The 27,108-nt window shown below is 38.3% G+C and overlaps 4 protein-coding genes and 1 long non-coding RNA gene across 10 annotated transcripts; 3 read left to right on the top strand and 2 right to left on the bottom strand.

The window, feature by feature from the left end:
* The first annotated feature begins 1,193 nt into the window (after positions 1–1,193).
* ghrl (ghrelin/obestatin prepropeptide) lies at positions 1,194–4,862 on the top strand. Its single transcript, XM_042405337.1, has 4 exons — positions 1,194–1,767; positions 2,960–3,037; positions 3,128–3,239; positions 3,349–4,862. The coding sequence occupies exons 1-4, from the start codon at positions 1,654–1,656 to the stop codon at positions 3,366–3,368; spliced, it is 324 nt and encodes a 107-aa protein (XP_042261271.1). The 5' UTR covers positions 1,194–1,653; the 3' UTR covers positions 3,369–4,862.
* Positions 4,863–4,960: 98 nt separating this feature from the next.
* Positions 4,961–11,881, bottom strand: tatdn2 (TatD DNase domain containing 2). 5 transcript variants are annotated; one of them, XM_042405254.1, is made up of 8 exons: positions 11,778–11,881; positions 9,919–10,231; positions 8,407–8,820; positions 7,125–8,120; positions 6,844–6,971; positions 6,486–6,669; positions 5,412–5,554; positions 4,961–5,320 (listed from the first exon to the last, which is right to left on the bottom strand). In XM_042405254.1, exons 2-7 carry the CDS (start codon positions 10,219–10,221, stop codon positions 5,414–5,416), a joined length of 2,166 nt encoding a protein of 721 aa, XP_042261188.1. In that variant the 5' UTR covers positions 10,222–10,231; positions 11,778–11,881; the 3' UTR covers positions 4,961–5,320; positions 5,412–5,413. The 5 variants fall into 5 exon arrangements, with proteins under 5 accessions (XP_042261188.1, XP_042261210.1, XP_042261179.1 ...); XM_042405276.1 differs by lacking the exon at positions 11,778–11,881 and adding an exon at positions 11,358–11,639 and having other exon boundaries at positions 8,413–8,820; XM_042405245.1 differs by lacking the exon at positions 11,778–11,881 and adding an exon at positions 11,358–11,637.
* Positions 10,257–16,544, top strand: LOC121892342. The gene is made up of 3 exons (XR_006094386.1): positions 10,257–10,789; positions 14,035–14,120; positions 16,457–16,544. It is a non-coding gene; the product is annotated as an uncharacterized LOC121892342 (long non-coding RNA).
* vhl (von Hippel-Lindau tumor suppressor) lies at positions 15,482–18,595 on the bottom strand. Its single transcript, XM_042405315.1, has 3 exons — positions 18,151–18,595; positions 16,939–17,061; positions 15,482–16,678 (listed from the first exon to the last, which is right to left on the bottom strand). Exons 1-3 carry the CDS (start codon positions 18,335–18,337, stop codon positions 16,485–16,487), a joined length of 504 nt encoding a protein of 167 aa, XP_042261249.1. The 5' UTR covers positions 18,338–18,595; the 3' UTR covers positions 15,482–16,484.
* Positions 18,596–18,725: 130 nt separating this feature from the next.
* On the top strand, positions 18,726–22,001 carry LOC121892310 (vasopressin V2 receptor-like). 2 transcript variants are annotated; one of them, XM_042405302.1, is made up of 3 exons: positions 18,726–19,744; positions 19,917–20,812; positions 21,000–22,001. In XM_042405302.1, the coding sequence occupies exons 2-3, from the start codon at positions 19,969–19,971 to the stop codon at positions 21,206–21,208; spliced, it is 1,053 nt and encodes a 350-aa protein (XP_042261236.1). In that variant the 5' UTR covers positions 18,726–19,744; positions 19,917–19,968; the 3' UTR covers positions 21,209–22,001. The 2 variants fall into 2 exon arrangements, with proteins under 2 accessions (XP_042261236.1, XP_042261227.1); XM_042405293.1 differs by having other exon boundaries at positions 18,726–20,812.
* The last annotated feature ends 5,107 nt before the right edge of the window (positions 22,002–27,108 follow it).

Below are 27,108 nucleotides of genomic sequence, written 5' to 3'. Positions count from 1 at the left end.
CCTTTTTGATTTTGCTACTTGTGTACAAAAATATTTTTGGAGATGGTTTAATGGAAGGCTGCACCCTGATAGGTAGAACTCCGCATTCCCTCCTCTTCCTCCCTCTCCTTTTCCTCCTCTCTAATAGTGGATATACAAGAATAATCATAATCATAAGAATAATCATATCCGACAGAGGTTGAGTTCCCTGCCTGACACCCATATGATTAATATCAGGTCAGGTTAAGACGCTCTGACCTGCACCTTTGAAGCAGTGAATATTAGATAATGGAAAACTGCCCTTTGCCTCCTTTTTATTTAAAACCAAGAACATTAATGCCCTGCTACCTCTGATAGTGAGTACTAGTGCTCATTATATTATACCTTTCAAATTCAGGATTGTTTCAAATATCCTCATATAAGGTTTCATCACAATTTGTAGAGTATAGTAGTTAATTGCAGTAGCTGAAGAGTTAATTGCACATGACAGCATTTAAACTGTTTCAACTGTGTAAGGTTTTCATCTTTCATTCCAGATACACTGACTGTCACTCATATAGGATGCATGATGCTTGAGCTTATGAATTTCATACTGAGGGACTACAAAGGCCTGAGAGTTCCCACAATAAATAGTGACTTAAACTGTTTTTTAAAAATCCCATTTGATAAAGTGATGAACCAGCACATCACTGATGTCATGAATTCAGAACAAGAATTTATTGAGGGCTTTTATTTGCTGTCCAAAACAGAATGTGGTAAGAAAGCCTATCAAATCAAACTATAACTCAGACCCACGTGTAAATATTCTACAAAAAGTCATAGTAAACCATGTGTAAATAGCAGCTCTGAACACTAAAAATGTCTCTCAAATTAGGATTGCATGGATTTTGATCTATTTTAGACCCACAATAAAAAAACAAAACAAAACAATCATCTACTGCACACATTCTCATCTCAAAAAGAGACAATTATTAGTGATTGCATGAGGACGACTGAGAGGAGAACAGATTGGCTCTGGGTCAGAATGCTCTGTTTTAATTTATCTTAACTTAAATAGTTGTTCCCTGATTTTGCATCAAAATGCATGTTTATGCATTCTTTGGTTTTGTGCATTTATAACATACTAAAGGAGAGTTCTTCATTGTCGAGCATTTTGATTGTTTAACATTAACTTTATAACCGTGTTCACATCCAGTGGTCTCTATAAGTAAACAATATTAGCAATCAGTTCCATGTTCAATACTGCATTCAGTTCTTGTCCTGTAGATAATACTGATATATTCAGTCCCATTAATCAGTATCTCTATGACAGCAACACTATTACCTCCATCAGCCCACTGAATAGATAAAATGTTCATCAGACCTGCTATCAGGTTAACAAAACAATGCCTACTTCGTTATCAATTTAAACATTTGAACAGTCCATTGCTACCAAGATACAACAACACAAGTACCTGTTGCTATTATGTTTAATGCCCTTAATGACCAAAGTGAAAGAGGATAAAAGGTATATAAAGGTATGAAGTCAGAAACTCCCAAAGTCGAGACCTAACCCCAGTGTCGGTATCTGATTCAGATTAGTAGACTGATATTTTTTTTACCAACACTGTAAGTACACATCATTGCGTGTGTAACTAGATCTCTCTGGCAGAGTAGATTTCTTTTTGTTCCACCATGTTTTTGAAGAGAAATACATTCCTGCTGGTCTTTCTGTTGTGTTCTCTGGCCTTGTGGTGTAAGTCGATCAGTGCTGGCTCCAGCTTTCTCAGCCCCTCTCATAAACCTCAGGTAAGGAGCTTTCTGTCAGACATTCAGCTTTGTATTAGTTCTTCGTCTCTTTATAAAAATATAAAAATGGAATGTAAACCAGGAAATGTTAACCCTCTTTTGATCTAATCCTGTAGATGATGTATCTGTATTAACTTGTGATGTTTCCTTCATATACTGTCCTAATATGAAGCCACTTTCAACATAACTTACTTTAACTGTTCTTTAACAATTACTTGGTTGCTTGTTTGTTTGATTGTGTATGAAACTTTTTCTAATGCTTTAACATGTGACGCCAAACCATGCATCAATATTTTACACTTTATCATATTACTTTGTCTTCAGCCTTAAACATATTTAACTGGGATGACCAAGATGGCACACAGAGGTAGTGTGTGGTGGCCATGACATAGTGAACCTTAATAAATGGCAGGTGATCAAAATGTGTAAATACAGATGTTTAATGCACTGCATTGCTTCAACCTATGCACAGATAAATCATAACTGAATCCCAAAACTCATGTTAACATCTATTGTAATGTTCATACTCAAGGTCGGGTTGACGTTTTTATATTTTATAATCTTTTATAATTTTATAAGCATTAAACTAAAGGTGCCATGTTGACCACCCACAACTATACAACCTAGAACAGCACTAACATATCATTCTGTTCAGTTTTCTATTCCATGTACTGTCCTGACGGCCGGCATGTACTTTCGAGACCTGCTTTTTTCTGACTAATGGTGAAAAGTATGCTGACTAGAGATCAGCTCTCACAGCCTCAGTCCAACCATTACTATAGTGGTTGGAAATGGCCCTTTATCATCTGTCATCATTGAATGACCAGCATGAATGACCAGCATTCGATATCTATCAGATCTGGGGTGGTCATCCCAGGCCACCCACTGAAATCACCATTGATGTTACATATGATGGTAGTTGTGCTGACTATAGTTTTGACTGAAACGTTTACTATTTTTCTTTTTTTTTTTTATTACACTTAGTCACCTTTTGGTTTTGTAATAAATTAATCATTTTAGCATTTTAAGAGCTTCTCCAAGGCAGAAGTAATAAAATAAGGGAAATTGATTTATCACATGCATGTTTAGTTGATGTATTGTAGATGACAGAATGATGAAATCCTTACAACCACATTTGGACCGATAATCTAAAGTATAATCATGAGATTTTTCTGTCTTGTGTCAACTACAGAACAGAGGGAAATCATCCAGAGTCGGCCGCCAAGTCATGGAGGAGTCCGGTCAACCTCCTGAGGACGACCACATCACAGTTAGTGGTAATCATAGAACTACTCATGACTACAGTCCACCACCCCAAATAATCACAAAAAACTTTATGATCTTTCTCTACTCTGGGTAGATAAGTGCCCCATTTGAAATTGGCATCACCATGAGTGAAGAGGACTTTGAGGAGTATGGCGACATGATGCAGGAGGTCATTCAGCGTCTGCTGGGAAACACAAAGACTGCAGGTTCATCAAATTCTGTTTTACAAGTAAAAATATCGAGTTCCCTTCTGCTAATATGCAGTAAAATGATTTATTTCACAATTTCAAAATGTTTTTTCTCCTCTTGTTTCAGAGAGATCATCACAACTTTGAAGATAATGGATGAGATCTTCAAATTTGCAGTCTCAATGCTTTCCAATTTCAACATCATTAGATAGTGATAGTAAAAAAAAATAGCCTGTAGACATGTTGGTCTCATTTCTTTCAAAGCCCTTAAAACACTGTTCACTCAGACTGTAGCTAAACAGTTTACAGCCTGTAATCTAAGAGAAATGACTGATGTCCAACTCATCACAATTTAAAACAAGAAACTGTTCACCAGGTGTAAAATCTTAACTTCACTTTTGGGAGCTTTCAAACTGATCCCAGAGTCTTCATCAACAATGAGGTTGTTTCAGTTTTTATCATATGAACTTATTATGGAGCTTAACTGGTGTAAATATGGTTCAATATGAATTTAACATAATACAGAAGCTGATATAAGTTGAATATCATTATATATGGATCTTTAAAATTATTTGATCAAACTACTACTAAAAATGAACTTCCACTCTCAAATGTGTAAAATTATGAATTTAACGTTTCTCATAGGTGTTCAGACATCCTTGTGGATGCAGATGAGTCACTCATATTCATGATCGCATATTAATCAGAATTTAAAAACAGCCAACATATACATGTACAGTACGTACTGTACAACCAGTCCTGATTAGTGTTTAGAGACAAACATGTGCTTGTAAAAATAAAGCATTAATTAACCTTTTCTCTCTGTCTCATCTTTGACTCAAGTCTACTGGAACTTGTATACAATTGACAGTTCAGGGCTTTTTTTTCATTTAATTTGGTGATGTAACTGAGAAGGGCTCCTAGGCTGTAAATACTGTAATATAACTCTTTATTATCCTTCAAACAAATAAACAGTAAAGGACATTCATTCACCCCCTAAATGAATGGCATTTTTGTGTGAAAACAGAATATGAACATGAAAATAATTGCAATCACAGGCCTAAATACTGCTGTTTTAGACATGTGAACATCACATTACCAACTCACAGAACAAGGCTGTAAATCATCTTGTTCAAACTTCAGGAACTAGGTCAAACACAGCCAAGCACAAACAAAATGTTAGATGTGTTTTATGTTGCTCTGATGCATTTACCTGTCTTTGTGTTCCACCTCATAGCTTTTATTTAGGACAGATATACCATCAAGGACAGTGTGCTCCGACCTACATTCTGGGATGGATATAAAACTCTTGTGAACAAGGCTTTTATTAAGAACCTGGCAAAAGTGTAAATGTATGTGTTTTTAACACATCTCTTTTGTCAAACCTGATATGCCAGAGGCACGTCTACCCATCTACCATTAATCTAATCCTCCAACTGCATACTCGAACCACCAGAAAATGTCACAAGAAGGCCAGGCTAATCATTCTCAAAATAAAAAGCACTCAAGCGAAATGTGTGTGTGACGAACATGGTGGTATCAAAACAAGCTAATGGACCAGTCTCTGCCACTTCCGTCTTTCAATAAAGAATCAGCTTTGCTCAAGGCAAACATTAGTGGTGTTAGAAGTTTCGCGGCGGTACAGACGATACTTCACTCTCTTGCATTGTACATGTTTGTGAGCTCTTCAATCAGTACTCATGCATTACTGAGTAAAATGACTAGTCACACCTGCAGAATAAAGGAGCAGGATTAAAGGATTTTAATGTCTCCACTGCATCAAACCAAACTGTACAGCAGCCAGACAAGACAAACATCACAACAAATTAGAGCAGGCAAAGAGTGTCAACAAAAGCTTAAAACTGATAAAGCTTAGGAAGAATTTCTACAATGAATCACATAAAATATAATCAGATAAACAATAATATACAGTTTCTCTATCAGACAGGAGACATTTTATTTTAGTCCTTTTTTCTGGTCTTTTGCTAAGCACAAATTTGCGAATCTTTCAGATTGTTTAAAATGAGACTGCAGACTTCATGCTCCTTAAATCTGTTCCTCCATCCTCCTACATCTGTACACATGGGGGATCGATAAATCTAAAACAAAAAGCCACATAAAATGTTAGTGTGTCACAAGCCGGCATTTTGTCTGTTCTTTCTTGCTAATTTCTTATTCATCATCTCTCACGCTCATATGCCGTAAAGTTGAGTGGTGTTGTTTCGGATGGTGGCGAGGACTGTGGCCATGTCCTCTCTCTTCAGGAGGCTCAGCTCCTGCAGAGTATGGATGCCCATTCCAGGATGTGAAAACCGACAGACGTCTTTATTCACCTGTCAGAGTGAGAGACTTATCATATGTATGCTCTACTGCACAGTATAAAGAGTTCTGTAGTCACATTTCCTCCCACATATTACTAAAGTGTACTAATGCTAGTGTTTTGTTTATTAATGAGCCCTGCAACAGGCTCAAATAACCTCAAATCAAGCAAAAAGGGTTTGAAAAGTAACTACTGAATTGTTTCAGACCTATTGTAAAGGGTCAGAAGCTGATATTTTGTACTAATAATTAATATCTGGTGTGTGATTTCAGACAGGCTTTAGACCATCATGTGTCAATAAAACTGAAACCAAGACTTGTCCAGTGGCAGAGAAAACTCCAAGATACATTTATCCTTAAAATTAAGAAAAAACCAAAGTAACATTAATAAATATGCAAAGAAAAGGATGAAAAGGATGAGATCAAATGTATAGATTATTGGTCTAACCCAACATCTTGCAGACTTTCACAATGTCTGAGTTGTTCTACATTTTGTCTAAAGTTGTAAGAGCTTTGTTTGGATCAATATAGCATCATAAATACAAATACATGATTTTAAAAGTATCATCCAGTCTGGACTATGCAGTCCAAGGTGATTAATTTGAGTTAAAAAAATATATACTATACATAGTTAACAAAGTATGAACTTATTGGTACTGGAGATGGACAACAGAAGAATTTCTGTTCCCCTCTAAACCAAATATGAGGATCTCCTTATTGAGAACAATGGTTTCAGTGTTTTTTTAAATATAAAATTGACATTTATAACAACCTATATTGTGCACATTTAGCTGAAGTTCATTTCCCAGTCTATAAAGAGGGTGATACATTTCCAACAGTGATCTGTACTCATTTACAGTTATTAATAACATCAAGAGATGGTAAAAAGCATGTCAATCACATAGAGCAGTGCTGTGTTTTTCCTGGGCTTCAATCTAAATGTACCTGTCTTGGCAGGAAATATGGTGCATCCGTCTCCAACACAATTCGGTTGAGAGGGACCTTGCGGACAGCATCTCGGGCCTCAGTGGCGCTGGAGTAGGTGATCAGGGCTGTGAACCCCACGTACATGTTGGGGAACTCCGTCAAGAAAGGTTCAATCACTGGATAACTGTTTGTGAAACAATGCCTGCGACCCACATGAGTAATGAAGAAAGAAACTTCACAGATTAATGACATTACTGTTTACTGAATTACTACCTTTTTAACCTTTTTTCACATTGTTGTAGAATGTACATCATGTGACTTGTTGATAAATAATTAGTAAGATGATCCTTCTCCACACACACACACACACACACACCTGTGAATTTTGTATTCCCTTGGGACACACTTCTTCATGATTACCAGCAGGTCATCATCTGCATCCCTACAGTGGATCACCAGAGGCTTCTGCATGGCCACAGCCAATCGCAGCTGACGCTCCAACACCTGCACAGAGAAACAAAACATTGGCACTCATTCTTAATTTACTATGTTATCATTCCATACATCTCTGGCCACTCAATATTGATACATGGCTGTCTGATTCAAGATTAATAGTTATATTCAACTCAGACCATGTGTCAGATCTTTTTTGTTTACCTCTTTTTGCTTGTAGGAGTCAGTGGAGTTTTTGTGGGAGTAGTCCAGCCCTATCTCACCAAATGCCACAGCTTTTGGGTGTCGCATGGCCATCAGTATGTTGCGTTCATGGACACTTGAGTATTCCTTGGCAAAGTGGGGATGGCAACCAAATGCCCCCCAAACCATGTCTTCAGCCAGCAATCCTTCCCACAAGGCCTCCTTCACCATGATCCGCGGGTTGCAGAAGTCGGCAATACAGCCTCGAAACTCAGAGGAAAAGCTGCTCTGGTACAACCTTCGGAAATTGCTGAATGTCCCACGGAAGCCCAGTTTCCCATAGAGCATGTCTAGATGGCAGTGTGTGTCTATGAAACCAACCTGGTTGTATGGGTAACTTGTCCAAGTAGGTTCTGCCCCCATGGACAATCTTCTCTTAGAAAAGCCACCATGAGTAAAAGAGAAGGGGGGCTCACGCATGTAAGATCCAGCATATGACTGCCTGCGTGTGTTTGTGGAGTTCAGTGCTCCTCTGTTTGAGCGTAGTGGCAGAGCAAAAGGATCCGATAAATAGGTCGAAGTGTTGGAGGTGCGTAAATTCTCGGTGTCAACTCTGGAAGCCTTTGAAGGGCCTGTATTTGGTGGATGAGCCTGCTTGCATGAGACAAAAACTGTCCTCCTGGACGGTGGGAAAGACATCTCCATTTCGCCAGGAGCTGCCTGGATAGGCCCAGTGGTTTCATTGGTGGATAAAAAGGAGAGAGAGGAAGTTGTGGCTGGCTGGGCATTCACTGAATGGCTTTGGCATTGCTGGCTGTCGGAGGAGTTATTCTGACTAGTTGTGTGAGAAAACAACAACTCTGGAATATACTCCAGAGAAGGGACGGACGAGTCGCAGTCTTCAGTTTCTGGTTCATTATCTGGCACAGATAGCTCATCTTGGAAGGCTGAGTCTACAAACACGGAGTCCTGAGAAACAAACCTCTTGTGTGAATCCTTTCCCTCTAGCACAACACTCTGAAAAACATAAATAATATTGAACAAATTACAAAAACATTTCCCTCTCTTTAGCTTTTCATCCTCTATAGCTTCATTAATACTATATGGCTACAACATTTTAAGGAAGTCAATGTCCCGGATTCTTGAATTAAAAAAAAAAAAATTAGCTAAATGACCAAAAAATAAATCACAGACAAGAAAAGTATCAGATGATATGCAACTAAAACATTCTAAATTACATATAAAAAAACAAAAAAAGAATGAAAGAAAGAAAAAAAATTACTAGCAGTAAGTTGGGACTTACCCTTACATCTGCTTTTGGCTCTGTACTGTCATCCTGGGCGCCTGAGTCCACAAAAAGCGGAGTGGGGGACCACTCGTCTTCCTGGTCAGTACCTCTGTCCTCTGATTTATTTTTGGGTTTGAGTGGAGAGCAGTCAACAGTTCTGTCAGGTGTTGCCAGACTGGGTACTTCAGTCTTCACTGGTGAAGATGCAGGTGGCGAAGAGAGGGTGTCAGTGCTGGGGGTACTGGTAGTTGTGTGCTTCATTCCCCTGCTGCCAATGGCTGCAATCAAAGCCATCTTGTAGATAGCCTTGGATCCCTCCTCAGGCGTCCTTTCTTTCTTTTTCAAGATGAAAGAGTGAGATGGAGGTGGTGATACTTGCAGGCTCTTTGTGGATTCCAGCTGCTTGGATGGGTCGTCCATAGGTGTGTCCTGATAGTTGAGGTGCAACAGGACAAACAAATCAGTAATTTGCACATTTGAGACTAGAAGTGTATCATTAGAAAGAGTTAATATTTTATGTGGTGTGCCCCAAGGTACTATCCTGGGCCCTATTCTTTTATGCTTGTACATGCTGCCATTAGGTTCTATTATCTGCAAACATGGCATTTCTTTCCATTGCTACACAGATAACACACAACTAGAGTATATATCTCTGCTTCGTCCGATGATTTGAGTCCAGTCGAAAATCTCATAAATCGCATTTCAGACATCACTAACTGGATGGCTCAAAATTTTCTTCAGTTAAATAAGAACAAAACAGAGACCTCTGTTATCGTGGGAACAGGTCAAAAGAGAGAAACTCATTTAACATCTCAGTGCACATTATCTCAACATTACAGCCATTTAAAGTGGCATTTTACCATTTAAAAATCCCTACCAAAGTCACACCATTTCTCTTGCAGGACAACTGTGAAAAACGTATTCATGCTTCTGTTTACAAACATCTGCAATCATCTGTTCACAGAGCTCCCTAATAACCTGATCAAATATCTACAACTGGTTCAAATCACAGAAGCCAGGATTGTCACCAGAACTACATATCACCCCCACACTAAAATCTCTCCACTGACAGCCTGTAAACTATAGGTTTGATTTTAAGGTACTTCTTGTCATTTTCAGATCATTTCATGGCCTCGCTCCAGAATACATCATTCTATATACCAGATCCGCCAACTTTCTAACATCAACTTTTCCTCAATTCAGGACTAAAGCCTATGGTGATGCTGCATTTAAGACTGAAGCAGTCCTGTAGAGTTGAGAGTGCACTCAATTTACAATTTTTTTTAACAACCTAAAACTCAACTCATCAAACCAAGAAATTGTTACTATATTTTAACCTCATCTAAAGTATTAGTTGTATTTTTATTCATTTTTAAAACTCATTTTCCCCCTTTTGTTATGTCTTTAATGTTCCTATTTCTTGCATCCGTCTTTTTAATGTGCTATATAAATAAAGTTTTATTATTATTACTATCATTATTAGTATTATTACAGATATTAAGAGGAAGATTTACAGTTAATATTTACCTTGGAACTTATGAATGTTTCAAAATTTTTCCTGGAAAGCTTCCTCAGCTTGACTTTGCCTACAGAGGGTGTGCTATCACTGAGCACCTCTGCTTTTCTCTTGGGAGTGTCCAGACTCATTGCTCCAAGGCCATCAGGTCCTGGAGAGTCACTGAAGGGCAAGGTGTTTGAATCTTCATTGGGCGAGAGGGTATTCCAGCGAGAAGGTGTAGCGAACCCAGCATCTCTCTCTTGAAGTTGTGTCGGTGAGGTGATAGAAGTTCGTCGCCAGCTGAATTTCACCTTCTTTCTGTTGCTGTCCATGTCTGAGATCCTAATCCAACATATAATTATGAGAGTATTGAACAAATCTGCATGAAGTCTATAAAAGCCATCTAGTACATCAAATGAGCAACAAGGTGAAAGCATGACTGTTAGAAGACTCAAGTCAAAAAAGCAGTGTTCAATCATTTCCCTTCCATTCACAAGATATCCACCCATCTCGTGATCAATAAACAATAGCCTGACTCATTAAATACAAAGCATTGGCTGTGTGAAATGGTGCCTTTTCCCTTAGGATTAATGTTTTATTTCATAAAAAGGTATACATTTTTTGTGATGTTGGCACTTGGCAGAGGTGCCCCCAAGCCTGGGTTACAAACTGGGGAAAGTGGGTGACTACCTGGGGCCCAGACCTGTAAGGGCCCCCCAAAACTCCAAGTTGGTTGGTAGTTGATTTCACTGTACTTCCAAATACAGCAATATGTTACCTCCACTACAAAGCAGCTACCACAGGAAACCCTGCGTAATGTACTGGTGCTGAGTAGAGTAAAGTACCAGTATTTTAATTAGCCTAACTGGTCAAACTTACACTATCTGATGATTGGATTCTGTGAGTTCAGAATTTTATTTATTTATTTATTTTGTACACGGCACATTATAAGCCTTGGGTCTATTACCAGTTTTTACTTTCTGTAAATTACAGGAAAAACGGAAAAACATGGTGCAACATATCACAGCAAATTCCACCACATTTTATGTAACGTTAGCATAACTTTAGCTAGCTACACCTGGATATTAGTCAATTTTAGGTGTGCATATGTTAAAACCTAGCTTTAATGATTTGGAGACATTGTACGTGATGTTTTGGGTTTTTTGTAAAGTTGTAAATTAGGTTAAGTGTGGAAATGTGGCCTGACCTTGATGGAAAGGACACAGCCGTTGGTGAGATTACGGCGATTGATCGCTTTAACTGAGGCCGTTAGCTAACTGTTAGCACCTTTAGCCAATTAACGCTAGCAACATATTTTTCACTTGTTGATTCAAACCACACCTTAAATGTCGTTCTAGCTACGAACAAACGCTGTTATTTATCATGACTTTACACTTTATTGTCACACACAATAGTTAATTAGCTACAGTTCTGACTTTGTTGAACTAATGTGGGAGAGTTAAGTTACCTTCGCAGGCTCGGCACAGTAGAAGAGACAACATGGGTGGTCAGCGGGTGTCACTTTAATTATCTCTCCGCGTTGGTTCAGCTCAGTCTCACTCTGTTCACTCGGGAACGTAAATTATTTAGTGCTAGCAACCTTTCTGGGCAAAAACAAAATGCGACTACGTTTCCTTTTCGTGTTTGATATTGTTTTAAATTAAAAAGGAGTAAACATTTTAACGCTAGATGGAGGTAAAGTTCTACTGATGACCGTTTAGACGGAACCGAGCGACCAGATCTCGACATGAGATTCAGACAGTGAAGACAAGCGGGATCACTTTACTGATGTAGCTGCTCAATTTTACACTGAATTCAAGGCACATATATATAGGCATTAATGTACAGCAAATAGTAAACACAATCCCATTTCTAATTTAAGTGTTACCTTAAAATTGCTTGGTAGTCAGCTCACTGGAGCAAAGGACGGATGAGACGAGCCCTGCTATGCAGTGTCAGTCATACCTGCGAGTTTTCTATGTACGGAGGACGGAAAACGACATAAGTCTAAATAAATAAATGCAGAAAAAACAAATATATTTTGGTAATGAAAAAGGACATAATTAAATTAATGTCTTGAATTTATTTCTACATTTCCATACATCAACTTTTATTTTAGGCTATTTCTGTATTTCTACATTTTATTTCTGTAATTGATTCAGTTTCAGTGTTTTTAAGAGCTTGAAAACAAGCTTTTAAAGAGCAAATGAAAGAAAAAAAATATGCTGTGTACAAATTTAGAGGCAATCCTGATATAAAAAAGAAAAAAAATACATGAGATGGGGTCCATCTTAAGTGTGTAATGCTGAACAGTGATACTAGGCAAAAGGGGTTTCCTCAATACATGTTCATTTCCTCACTAGATATCTACAAATTAAGTTAAAGATCCTCTCCAGACATGTATTAAGACATACTGAATTACTCTGCTTGGAACAATAATGTGTGTCTAATACGGTTTTTCCACTTAAAAATCTTTAAAATGGCATCCACTCCTTTTCCCTCATTGCAAATTTCAGAATCAATGAATATACAAATATATTTCATTTCAGAAGTTTAACTGATGTTAACTTGATGCCAAAAACTGCACCTGTTGTGAATGTAATAATGAAGTGACAACTTTTATTGACAATACAGCATCAGAAAGTGTAAATAGTTCACAGTTTGTTTTTTATTCAGCTTACAGTAATTATACCACAAGATATTATTCAGATTATGCTAAGTACATTAATCTGGTCACTACGTTTTATTCCCAAATTTAATACTTCAAATTGCTACTGAAAGGCAAATCACTTTTCAAGTAGTGGAAATTGTGTCTTGACAGCTTTTCAAGTGTGGACACACTCAGGTAAAGTGATAGCAACCCTTTTTGTCAGACTTTTGGTAATCCCAGAGAGGTCTTATAGGCACCAAAGCTGTATCCTTTACCTATTGGGAAGAAATAAAGATGCATCAGTCTCAGTTTCATAATTTAAAGGGTTTAAAGAGTTATTGTAAGATACAAAACAGCACAGTTCTCCTTATAAACAAGGCTTGGGACATACATTCAGAAGTGTTTACATTCCTTTTATGAGATGCAGAAGATGCTTTGCTTCAGGTATATAGGTGTAGCACTCTATGTTTAGTTCTGTTTTGTAAGAAAAGTCAAAACATTGATGACACTAAATCAGTTGATCCACTTAATGTGCAGACTGCACACGCATCACTGTGCTACTGACTTTCTGTCAGTATCCATTACAGTCATAAGGACTGTACTGGAGAAGAGAAAAGCCCAAAGTCAGACAGGAGGACAGAACCAGGAGGGATTTCTGTAAAAGAGTCTTTGAATATAAACTGCTAAATCTTAAAGGCTGAGCGTAAAGTGGGAAGGCAGAGCCATGAAAAAAGATTTACGGTATGGATCTCACTCCTCCCATCCACATGTGCATGTAAATGTGGCGCCAAGCTGATACTTATTGTATAGGTGACATTTTACTGCAGTCAAAGCGTGGATCAGTACTTACACGTTGAGGCTTTCTTCTCAACCAGCCAGTAGCAGAAGCCCCTCTTGGCACGGTCATTGAACTCATTCCTGTACTGGGGCATATTTTGAGGTGAAGAACTTGTTTTTGGTGTGTTATAATGCAGGCCTTAAAAAAGAGATATAATAGTGATGCAGCAGGGAAGCCAATAATAAAAACAAAAATATTAAACAACTCCTGTTACTGTGGGACCTACTGTGTATTTGCGTCATGGAGGGAACAGGATCATTAACTGCAGTTTCATCCTGAGTCAAGAGAGGTAACGCACTGCATGTGGTGCGGTTTAGAGCACTTTCATATACTAGGACATGTAATAAAGACAAATTAAAAAAGGGCAAAACGAGGCCACAGGCACACATGATCCTTTTAAACATACAATGCAGCGCTAGTGAACAAAGTGCTCTGCTGTCATCTCCCAGTTTTATGTTATTTATTAAATAGTGTCAATTTCACAAACCTGTGTCTTTTAACAAGGCAGCTGGAACTGATGTGAGATAAACTGGTACCTAGGTGGGAAAAACTGTGTGTAGTATTACAAGAAAACAAAGTAGTCAAATGTGGCTCTGGCTCTGAGTAAAAGAGGGTTTTGCTTCATTTCATCTTACCTTTGTTTTCATTTTGCTCCAGTGATCTGTCTGGAGATGTGGAAACATGACTGGGTGATTCCTTGGCCAAAATGTCATGCTGGTGAAGAATATGGAGGCATCATGAATGTTAGTCATCATCGATTTGCTCTGTGTCCAGCAAAGCAACATCATGCACAACACTGGATCTTAGCACCAAAATAACTACTGTAGTACAAAAAGAAAGCTTTTGACAGTGACTGACGACTTACTGCTCTCGCCTAAAACGACTGGAGTCCCAGGTTTTTTTCCTTTCTCCTCTCTGCATGTTCCTGATATTACTGAACCCTGCTCACCTCTTCTCACACACACAAAAAATGGGTTGTGTTACTTTGTCGCTTAGCAACCTTTGGCAACAGTACCCCTGCTGCGGTAAACTGGAGCTTGTTATAACTTCAGATTTTGACGTGGACATCCTTGTATAGTATGTCTGTGATATTGTACAATCTGTCTTGTACAAGTGTTATTTATGGAAAGTTATTCAGTTTGTATAAAGCTTCATATATTACAGATGACATTTTGTAGCCATTTTCTCCACAATTGCATAATTACAAATAATGATAGTGCTTTAAAAATGTTAATGTTGTTAAAATGAATGAATTAATCAATTTACTTTGTTTTCAACACTGTACTATATAAGGCAAAATGATAAAAAATCATTTCTAACCACGAGTTTAACAAACAGACACTTATAAGGAGAAAAATCATCTATTGAGTATTATAGTATTGGAATTTATGAGATTCAGTTTCATGCACTTGACAACACTGATTATTACTTCCTAGACCATAAACAAGCTGAATATTAAATACTTTCAAACACATCAAAATGAGCCATATTTTGTAATTAATCGTATTTTGTGTGAACTAATAATGTTGGGTGTAGAGCTGCAAAGATTAGTTGATGGACAGAAACTTAATCGCCAACTATTTTGATAATTGATTCATTATTCTGTGCTATTTTTTAAGATAAAATGTCCAAATTCTCTCATTTCAGCTTCTCAGATGTGATTTTCTTGTTTATTTAGTCTTCTATGATAGTAAATTGAATATCTTTGGGTTATGGACATTTGAGGACATCACCTTGGGCTTTGGGAAACATTGATCAACATTTTTCACCATTTTTGTACATTTTATAGACCACAGAACTAATCAATTAATTAAAATAAATTAAGAAAATAATTGATAGATCAATCAACAATGAAATATAGTTACTTGCAGCCCTAATTGGGTGATGGGTGTATACTGTCCTAACAAGATCAGTATGTTTCTTACAAAACAAACAGAAGTAGTAAGTTCTCAATGTGTAATTACTCCTGTATACTCCGAGGAATTAGGTCACAATTTCATCATTTTTTTGTTTTGTGGCCTCATGTTCATTGTTTCATAGTTCACATTCAAGCACTGTACTTAAAGGCTTAACAAATAACCAGAATATCAATACTCACAGTATCTTTCAACCAATAAGAAATATATCTTTCATTTATTTAGTACACAAATAAACAATGAACGTCTTTGAGACACAGTAGCAAAGTATGAATTTTAAACAAGGTGACAAAAGAATCAAAGAGGAGAAGAGAAAAAAAAATTAGGCAAAAACAAATGTTGTGTAAAACGACACCAACTGTATCAGCATGAGCTCCTGAGTCATAGTCGTGTTTCATAGTCCATTGAAAATCAACTGTAAGACAAACTTTAGCCACTATAGGACATCACCCATTTGTAGTGGCATATTGTATTCTGACATGTAGTCTGCATTTACCAGAAATGCACCTACAATCATTCACTCTTTTCTCAGATTGTTGGTGCCATGGCTACAGCTTGCAGATGATACTAAACAGTTCAGTCTTGGTTGAACTAATAAGCAAGTATAACAATAAGATGCTTTGAGAGGGTCATGTGCAGATAACTGAGATAGTTATATAATACCTGGGGCCCTCCCAAAAAGAATATAAACAGCATATACAGTATCTCCTATCGAATGTACTTTAGTTTAATTAATAAGTTGTGATATTTATGACTGAAGCTATAACAGTGTATCTATGATAAAAAATAGAACAAATTCTTTTAAGTCATGTCCAAAATAGAATGTTTTCAGAGGTTTACTTTGTAATCCTTAAATAACATTTTACAATCATGGACAAACAAAAAATACTATTTTATATAAGACATCATTGTCACATTATATCAAAATTCCTCTTACTGCTACATACTCTAATTTACGCTACATACAGTTTTTTTCAGCTGCAAAAGGAAGATGTTTGCCAAAGCCAGTGGGTGAAAATGACAAACAGGCAGCAGATCAAACTGAGTGTCTTTTGCAGCAAATTAAAGTTCTGTGAGAAAGTTTTTACAGCAGCTGCTGACTCATCCAAGACTTACCCTCAAACATGTCTGACTTATTTTCTTTCTAATCTTGTGCAATACAGCATTGCTGTCCAAGAGTGATCAATATCCTCATTCCTCCTGGCCTTGGATCCTCTCTAGCAGATGCTGTTCTACTCGCTGATTCATGCGGTGGAGATCTTTCAACACACTGGGTGGATCTTCCAGCTCCTCAATGAGACACCGTGCTATTTCCAAACTCCTGTAGTCTTCTGGTCGAACCAGACGCCGAATAACCTGAAGCGCACGATCCTTAAGGCTGTAAACTGTATAAAACATGTTTGTTTAATAAATGTTATTTACCCCCCTTTAAACCACCAGACTAGAAATTGTTGACAGCGCCATAATCAACAGCAGTTTGACAGCCTTTCATAATACACCAAACATGATTTCATTTTGAGTGAACTGCCAGCCAAAGTCCTCTCAGACACAGTCTACAGTGAAATAGCTGTATTACACACTGCATCATAATGATACATAAGATCATAATGGGTCATATTTTCATAAGTCATCTGGCAAAGCTTACCTGGTAAAGTGATATTGACAAATGTAGTATCTCCACCCACTGCTGGCTTGGGAAGAAACAGCTCTTTGCAGTTCACCATCAGTGGCTCATCAGTCTCTGCATCTCTGAATATCCATGGGTGACCTGGGAAGCACGTACATAAAACATTTTTAAAAAGAGTTCGTATTACACCGCTAACATATGATAACATCCCACTGGCAGCAGAGGAACTGTAAGCTGCAAATCAAAACATCAAGACTTGAACTTAAGATTTTGGTCATTGGTTCATTAACACTAAACTAGTGACCGACTCACAATGCTGGAGTTAGCTTCTGATTCAGGGTTGGGGGAAAAGTTAAGGGAAACATAAATAATGATATTTAGTGGCTGATTCTTCATTTTTGCACCACTTACACTTGTGAAAAAGTGTTAGACAATGTAGCAAGAATCTTAACACTGTTTAAACCCACTTTCAGATTAATGAAACCTTTATTTTGCTTATGAAAACTGAAGAAAGGGTGATTTCACGATTTGACTAGTCTAATACATAAATATAGTGGTTTTTGATGTGGACCTGGTCCAATGTGGCCTTGATGGGAAAATATCAGTGAAATCACCCCTTTTTTTCTGTTTTCTTATGAAAAATAAAGGTTTCACAAGTCTGAAAGTTGGTTTAAACAGCGTTAAGGCTTTTTGCTACGATGTCTAACACTCTTTCGTAAGTGTAAGTGGTGAAAAAACGGAGAATCAGCCGCTAAATATCAATACTCTATTTATGTTTCCCTTGACTTTTTCCTTAAACCCATATTGGAACTTCAGCGTTGTGACCAACTCAGAGTATTTTTGTCGAAGACACTATACTATGTAAGAAACTGTGTTTTCTTTGAATCCAAGGTTTACAGTTGAGAGCTGATTATCTCTTAATTACAGTGGCTGCTGTCACATCCCATGAGTTCTCACGTTAATCACCACCTATGGAGAAAATGTATTATTTACTACAGTTTCTCTCTGCTGTTTAATTTAAGGGGGACTTGTTCAACATGTCCACACATTAAAAGAGATGTAAACTGTTATGAAAATAACATATGATTTCTGATGGAGGACCAACAACGTGTCGACACTGGATAATTCCTCTGTATGTGGAACTTAGCTCACAAATCTGACACAAAACAGCAAAAATCATTAAACCCCTTCGTGCAGAAATAGCTGGTAATAATGGAAAAGCTGTTTTACCGACGTAGGTATTCATTCTCCGTCCGGTTCCTGGCTGTAAATCGGGGTATGCCCGAGGAACCCCGCGGAAGTCTATCCACAGCGGTCGCACCACACGGGTACAGCGGTTACAAAACACAGGATTAACGGGTATCCGAGTGTTCAGGGAGCGGACCAGTGGGGAAGACTCCTCTCCCTCTTGAGGCATCTCTGCTGCTGGACACTAATTAACGTTTAATTGTTAGCAAACTGAGACGAGCCGTTAAGCTAACTAGCTAGCTAGTTGCCAGCTATCAAAATATCCATAAATGTTGGCTGTCGTCGACACGCGGAAATGACTGACAGAATGATTTCTGTTATTCAATCAGTCCGGTTACATTACATCCTTCATAAAACTGTCGACGGGCAACTATTTAAATAACATCGCAGCAAGGAAAACCTCCTGTCGCCTCTTCTCAACTGTTTTGTTTACATCCACACTTCCGGGTGAAACTCCTGAGACGTCAAACTATCCTGTGCTGTGATTGGTCGAGAGGAGCATGACGACATCTCGGTTTCATATACTCTGATAAAAATATGCTTTTAAAAAATAAGAAAAAAAATGTATATAATTTCAGTGTAACTGAGCAAAATGCAAAAATGTTGCAACCGCCCCCAGCCTTTCCTACTATACACTTGTAAGGTAGTTCTTCTTAACTTGAGTATTTTCTTTTTTCAGCTTTTTACTTTTAATCCACTACATTTCAGAAGCAAATGCTACACTTTTTTTTTCACTCTACTACATTAATCTGACAAATGCACCAGGGCTACTACCTTGCAAACGAATATTTTACATATCTACAAAACATAATTCATTTATAATATATGATGAATTGTTAAAATTAAGCTGTGTAGTGAAATATAAAGTGCCTACTAAAACATTAAAATGCAGCTTACACGTTTATGTATTAGTAGCCTTTTTCAAAAATCCAGTAATAAAATGTATATAATAATAAAACTCTGGGGCCATTATCCTATATAATGAGTATTTTTATTTTTGATAGGCTACCGTAAGTACATTTCTCTGATAATATTTCTCTATTTTGAATGCAGTACTTTAACTTAATCGAGTATTTTTACACTCTGGTATTGCTATTTTACTTAAGTAAAGGATCTGTATCCTTGTGCCACCACATAGGTTATCAACATACAGTATTTAAAGCACAAAATATCCTTATTATATTATATCAAGCGACCCTGGTTGAACTTCCTCTGGTCCATTTATTAGATGTTCTGGACGTTTCAATCATAACATTAAAATGTAATTTAAAAGTCAATATCAATGACCTGCTAAGTAGATTATTCCATTGTGAGCATAAAGTCAATGAGCACTGGTAAAGGCTTTTTCCGCCTTTAAAGTATAATGAGACTTACATGTCTGGTAGTCACAGTACTGGATGAATGTAAGCTCCACCCAGGTGTCATCTTCACATAAAACACCGGGACACAGCTGCAGAGACCTTCCCGAGCAAAAGACCACCTGCTGCTCCAGACATTATTCCCCCAACCTGAATCGACCAACCTCAGAAACTGAAATTCACATTCATCGCATTTGACACATACCTGTTTCCTGACGGTAGGTCGAGATGTGTGTTATAAAGTGTCTTGGTGACAGTTTTCAAGTGTAGTTTTGCCTTTTGATATGTTGTAGGGTCGAAATAATACAGCAAATTAGGTAAAAGAAGTTTTCAGAATATATTTTACTTTTGGAAAATGCAAACTTTAAGTATTCTTTTATTCCTCAACAGCCTGCCGGGTCAAGTTTGCAAGTCTGACAAGTATCACCGGCACCCAGACACAATGCGTCCTCTCAATGACAGTGACTTTACGGATACGGAGGACGTGGCGAGAGACGAGAGTCTGGCCAGGGTGGAGATCGCCCTGCTCAGTGTCATCTTCGTCAGCGCCGCCATCCTTAACACCACCCTGCTGGTCGTCCTGTGGAGACAGCGCAAACAGGTGACCAGGATGCGCGTCTTCGTCTTTCACCTGTGTCTGGCGGACCTGGTGGTCACTTTCTTCCAGGTGTGTCCGCAGCTCATGTGGGACATCACGGACAGATTCGTCGGGCCGGACCTGATGTGCCGCCTGGTGAAGTACCTGCAAGTTCTCGGCATGTTTTCTTCAACTTATATGATCGTGGTGATGACAGTGGACAGATACCAAGCTGTGTGCAACCCGATGGTGAAGTTCCAGCGGACGCGCACGCGACTGAACATACCTGTGTGCGTCGCGTGGGGGGTTTCTCTGCTGGGCAGCCTGCCACAGATTTTCATTTTCTCACAGGTCGAGGTGGCACCCGGCGTGTTTGACTGCTGGGCCAAGTTTATCCAGCCATGGGGACTGAAGACTTACATCACCTGGACCACGCTGGTCATTTTCATTTTACCTGTTATTACAGTTGTTATTTGCCAAGTGCGCATCTGCAGAGCCATCCAGATCAACCTGTACCAAAAAACTCAGCAGCAGTGCAGCGTGGCTCTCCCGCTGCCGTCCAGAGCCAGCGGCGTGGCCGGCATGTCCAAGGCCCGGGTCAAGACGCTGAAGATGACGGTGGTTATAGTGCTGGCTTACATCATCTGCTGGTCCCCCTTCTTCACTGTCCAGCTTTGGTCCGCCTGGGACACAGATGCGCCAAAAGAAAGTAAGTCACCAAATATTTGTGGCTGGTGCTCAGTTTTAGTTAATCAAAATCAAGCCTTGGTGTAGTTTATTTTATTTTATGTAACATCAGAGGTGTCTTTACGCACAAACACCATAATCTATTAATAAGTGGCAAATGACACTTGTTTGCAAACTTCTGACGCGGTGCGCTTCTGCTGTCATTCCAGCTGCGACTTTCACCATCCTGATGTTGCTGGCCAGTCTGAATAGCTGCGCCAATCCCTGTATATACCTCCTGTTCAGCGGCCAGTTTCCCAAGAGGCTGGTGACGCTCCTGTGCCGGCGGCAGTCCAACGGTAAGGATTCAATGCACGAAGAGGCGACGCTGGTCAGCACATTGTATATGAGCTTCAAAAATGTCTCCGAGTCCAAATGAAGGGGACCCCGTTGAACCTTGAGATGTAAAAGCCTGCAGGAAAAGGCGGCGCGAAGTTTTCGCGCCTTGCTGAACTGCCTCTGAGCTCTGTCTGCATGTGGACGACTATTCCTCTGAGCAGCAGATGTGAAGATATTAAGACTTATAGACTATCTATATGGGTACCTGACATTTGAAAATATGGTATGTCCTAGTACCAAAAGCAAACCAGAAATGGGTACCCATGAGTGAGAACTGCGCTCCAGATGCTGGATGTTGATGAACAAAGGGTGCAGTTTTGATGGCCTGCAGTGCCAATGCTCTTTGGTAAAGCACCAGTAGAGAAAAAGATACAGTAAACTGCTGGTGTGGATCATATCACCACATTGTTTTGACTGGGACAGGTTTGATGTGACATGCCTCACATTTAAAAGAAGGTGGGTTTGGACTTGTATGTTACTTGTATTTGTATTGGCCAAACTGGCCAATACACATATACTGTAGCATATAAAATTATACTTAAGTCTTTAGAGTTAAGTTCAGAAACCTGAAGCTACAGGATATATTGCATCTACACAGTAGCTCTATTTTCTGCAGTTGAAGCTGTCAGCAAGCACAAATGTGTTTTCTTGAATAACAGAGAAAAGAAAGTATGCAGTGCAGTATGTGCCCGCCTCCCAAAAAACTGTTGTAACATTGCTGTAAGCTACTTAAAGATAGTGAAATACGTTTGTCACTTCTGTAAATGTTCACTGTGGTCACTGAGTTACTGCAAAATATGTTAAATATTCTTCTTCTGTGACAAAAGAAAGTGTTGTGGAATAAAGTCATGTTCTCACAACTGCTTTGTCACTTTTCACATGTGTTAGTAAGGGTATAAATATATCAACCTTGGCTTCAAATGAAGCTCAGTAACACATACTTAGACAAAAAATACTCTGAGCCACAGAGTTGGTCACTAATTCAGTGTCACTGAGTCAGTTCAAGTCTTAGAAGCATTTTGTCAGTTTCCAGAAGGATGTTATCAAATGTAGTTTATGTACGACAAAGTCTTTAAAAATGTTTTATGTGAAAGTAATATTTAAAGGTACTTTTCAATGAGTCACCTGAGATTAATGTGTAGATTATTTCTCGGAGGAGGAGCACATTTTCTATATTGTGAAAGCATTTTTCCATGTAATTCACAGTTTACTGTAATGAAAATCAGCCAGGTTTAAACTTGGTATACAGTATGTCACACATGGTATGTGCATGATCTGCTGAGTGACTCAGGATGAAGGATTTCACACTGAAGGAACGGCACGCAGACCTGTCACAGCCTGAAAAATGTTGAGTTATACATGCAGAAAGTACACATGCGTGGAATGTGACCCATTTACTTTCAACTACACCCACTTACATAGACAGACACACACACAGTGCAAAGTCTGGATAAAAATGCTTTTAACTGGTTACATTTTTCCAATCAATACCTTGTCCAATGGCCATCATTTTCTTGCAGTCATTATTTTGGACATTTAGGAAACAAGTGCTCCGTTATGCCCCAGACTGGAGGCAGGTCATTAGTGCTCTGCTGCCTGTGTGACAGCAGGAATAAGTGCAATACCGGCAGCCAACAGAGCAGTCAGTATCACAGCTGTGGAAAGGTTTTTGTTAGTCACTGTGGCAGCCGCAACAGTCTTAGTTTGATCTGAGAATGATAATATGACTCAATACAATGAGATTCATGAGAATATCTGAACTTTTATTGATTACACAGAATCCTGCAGTTATGTAAACGTCTTACTGTGTGCGGTGCTATTGTTCTTGTTGTCGCTATGAGTCACCAGTTTTAAGAGCTACTTTGGAGCTTTGCAACATCTTTATGATTATTATTAATCATTCTTAACATTGCACATCAGTGGGACCACTGTCCTCTTTTAAATAAAATGTATTTGTTCCAACCTTCAAGAAGAAATATACTTGTTGTAAATAACCTTTGATATCCATTGTGAACTATTCCATTTCTGATGATGTGGGTGGTTTGACAAAAGCATGTTGGATATGAACAAGGCAGGACTGCACAGAGGACGACAGGAAGTCTGAGATTTTGTAACTGTACACATGCAGTATATACATCTATATAATGCATATGTACAGTATATTGTCAAACCAGAACAGAACAAATCAAAAGTTTGTGTCCTGTCCTATACTGGCACTGTATAAATATTCATAATACATGATATAATGTATATATATTTATAATACATGATACAATGTATATACTGTATATATATTTATAATAAATTATATAATGTATATATATTTATAATACATGATATAATGTATATACTGTATATTTCCTGCCACATATCACTCTGCATCTTTTGGTCATTTGGACGCCTTGATGTGAAGTTCACATCAGTCAGTGTTAGATGGCAAACCTCTCATACATCTCCAGTAATGTCTCCATTCAGCCTCATTCACTCTCTGCTCTGTTCACTTTAATAACTTGAGCTTTTGTGTTTGTTCCACACTGAAAGTTTTCAAATGATTTGGGGGAGTTGAAGTAGTTTTTTGTTTTGTTTTGTTTTTTTAAAGACAATTTTACTAAGGAGCCTTAGAATTGAGGAGCGCAGTGATGAATATCTGAACACCTTTTCAGTTATTTTTTCTTCACTGAGTGTAAAAGTGTAATGAAAAGTGAAGACAAGTGTATTACTGTTGAGTTGTGTGTGCTCAACGATTTCATTAAACGTTATTGTTGTTCACCGACACGGTTCACTCTTGTCTTGACCAAACAGGGAGACGCTGACCAGGCCATAAACATAAACCTGTTCCCTGCAATACCCTCATCGGACCCCTGCAGCTGCATCACCTTTAAGTCTTTGTGGTGCTATTTAGAAGTACATAATTATTATATATTACACTCCAAAACAATACTTAACATACATGTCAGATTTAACAGATTCTACTTTTTCCTTCATCAAACTAAATGGACTAACAGCCATTTCACACCTAAATGAAAGTGATGTTCCCTTTATGTTTGATGCCACAATTACCTCATTTACCTGCAGAGATTAATAATGTTTCATCTTATCTTAATATAGCCAAGTTTAATTTAATCAGTGCTTATAATTATCATTATTCAACATCACTTACTCCAATTACTTGAGACCCCACTTATAAAAACCATATTGCTGAGTTGTGTTTTGCATGATCAGAAATATGTATGATGACTAATTGTGAAGCAGACAACAACCGGGTCAGTTGCTAATCTAAAAACATCTTTTTCCGCAATTTTAACTAATTTTACCTTTTTCTGTGGCCGCCTCAGATAAACACATATTATACACATGATCGGCTGCTGGACAAAAGTATGATAAAAACAGGTGCAACACCTAAATATTTGTGTGAATTGTTGCACTACACTATTTTTAGACATCTTCAGCTGTGACTGGAACATTACATAAGCCCAAATAATTACATCAAACCAGCTTCAGACATTCTGTACAACATGCTCACTGACTGTAATTGAAAATAATGAACCCTAATGTGCGCTTGCATCACTTAAACACACACACACGCCCCCATATGAATGAATATACTAACAAACATTTTGCATCACACATACATGAGGCTGTTCTAGTCCACAGCAACATATACAGTCACTCAAGGTTCACTTACTCGCTCGTTCTGGAGCTTTCAACAGCAACACAAACGAGTTTGCTCAGTTGTCGTGGAATCGTAGATGTTCAAACTTTGCATTATTCTGAGCACATTTAGAACTTCTCTTCTGGGTTGGCTTAAGTTTGACGTCTGATATTGTTGAAAGCAGAACAAGTGTGTAAACCGACCTTGAACAGAGATTGTCTTGTCAACTGCTGTTTTCTAGGCGAAGAATAAAGTGCCATGTATTACATATACTGTATGTTGTACCCCGCCAAAACTTAGTAAACAGGTGTGGCTTCTTTGGTTGGCACAGAATCGTATCCTACAATGTAAAATGACTCCTTACACCTGAGGAAGTGGAAGACTAAGCAAGATTCAAGAAGTCACATGTGAGTTATGAGAAGTCACGAGTTGTGAACCCTTTCTACCTCTTCAATACAAATGCTCCTCTCTGATGGAAACTCACGTTCAAGTCATCAATGAGGCATGGTGGTCGGCATGGCTCTTTTCCCACCCACAGAGACTTGTTAGACCCTCAACGTGCAACCATACAAATAATCCTCAGTCCACACGTGTCTGCACATAAGATTCATAAAATGCAAATGCATTAGTGTCTTTATATGCGGACACATGAAAGCACAAAAACACTATGAAAGCACATGTTGATTTATCTGTAAGACACATCATAAACCCTTTTACCTGCTTGTTAAAGCTAAACTCTATGAGGACTATAGCTTCTTACACATACACACACAAACACAGGAGTGCTGTCTTAACTGTCAAATTTATGACTCTTGATGAACTCCCTGCCTCGAGTGTCGCAGGTATCAACACCCTAACCCTAACCCCTTAACCCTAACCCTACTCATAACCCTAACCCACTAACCCTAATCCTTACCAGGACCTCAGAAATGACATTTTGCCTCATTAGGACCAGGCTTTGGTCCCCATGAGGACTACTGGTCCTGACAAGGTCAGTGTTTATACCTGAAGAGGTCCCCAAGAGGTAACAAAAATGCACACCTGCACATGCACATGCACACACGGACGCACACACGGACGCACACACACACTCACACACACACAGGAGTGCCGTCTTAATTATCAATATTAGGACTCTTGATGAACTCCCTGCCTCAACTGTCCTGCTGGAACATGTCCAGCATCTGTGGTGACAAGAGTTAAATCAGAAGAGACTCACAGGATAACTGCATGTTTATTTTACTCTGTGGTACACTGAACGGCATGGAAAAACAAACAAAAACCTTTTTTGGAACCAGGTTATTGATTTCTTCAGTGAAGCATCCATATTATTGTTGGGTGTGTGTCAAAGTCTGACAGTCTGGTGAACACTGAACCAGTGATATGACAGAATATAATCAAAACATGATTTTATATTTTATGTGTTATTTTTATGGTGAAATCTCTCTTTAATGAAACAAAATGAGATGATAATATGATATGAAACTGTTGAGGGGTCCAGCAGATAAATAATAAGGAAATGAACGCCATCAAAATCAGAAGCTACTTCTGAGGAAGCTCACATTTTCAGATGTTTAAAAGGGACTACCACAAAAATATGAACATCAATAAAAAGATTTAATTCTAGACAAACTCAGCATGGAAAAAAAAAAATTCAAGCCATTTTCTCACAAGCTATTGTCAACACAACTCAAAACTGAACACCCATGACATGGTGGTGATGTCATATGAGGAATATTAAAGGATAGCTTCACAATTTTTCAAGTCTGTTCTTAAACAACAGTCAGGTGCCCAAATGAACGTTGAGACATGTTTTTCTTGCTGTAATCATTCCTGCTGTTCATACTGACTATTAAGAGATTCCTTCATAACGTATTTTCAATGTAAGAAATGGGGGACAAAGCTGATATGAGGCTTCAGCCGTCCAAATTAGTCAAATCAAGTCAATATCTTTTAAAGTTACTGTCTCTTTAGAGCCAAATTTTCTCATTTTGTTACAATCCTTCCACTAGAGCTGAACTGTCCGACAAAATACAAAGAGGTGATTTTTTACTAAAAAGAATAATATGCACTTTATTTGACTAACTCAGATCTGATCTTCATATAAACTTGTAAACATATTTTTACACAAAACGAGGACTGTGAATTTTGTCCACCATCACTTACATTGAAGGCACATTTGGAGGTGATCTTCTAATGGTCAGTATGAACAGGAGGAATGATTACAGCCAGCATAACCTGTTTCAGTGTTCATATGGGCATCTGAATGTTAAGGCAGACTTGAGAAA

The sequence above is a fragment of the Thunnus maccoyii genome, chromosome 3 (genome assembly GCF_910596095.1).
Source record: "Thunnus maccoyii chromosome 3, fThuMac1.1, whole genome shotgun sequence".
Taxonomy (NCBI): Eukaryota; Metazoa; Chordata; class Actinopteri; order Scombriformes; family Scombridae; genus Thunnus; species Thunnus maccoyii.
Note: the sequence above shows the minus strand (reverse complement) of the source record. Positions and strands in the feature narration are given on the sequence as shown.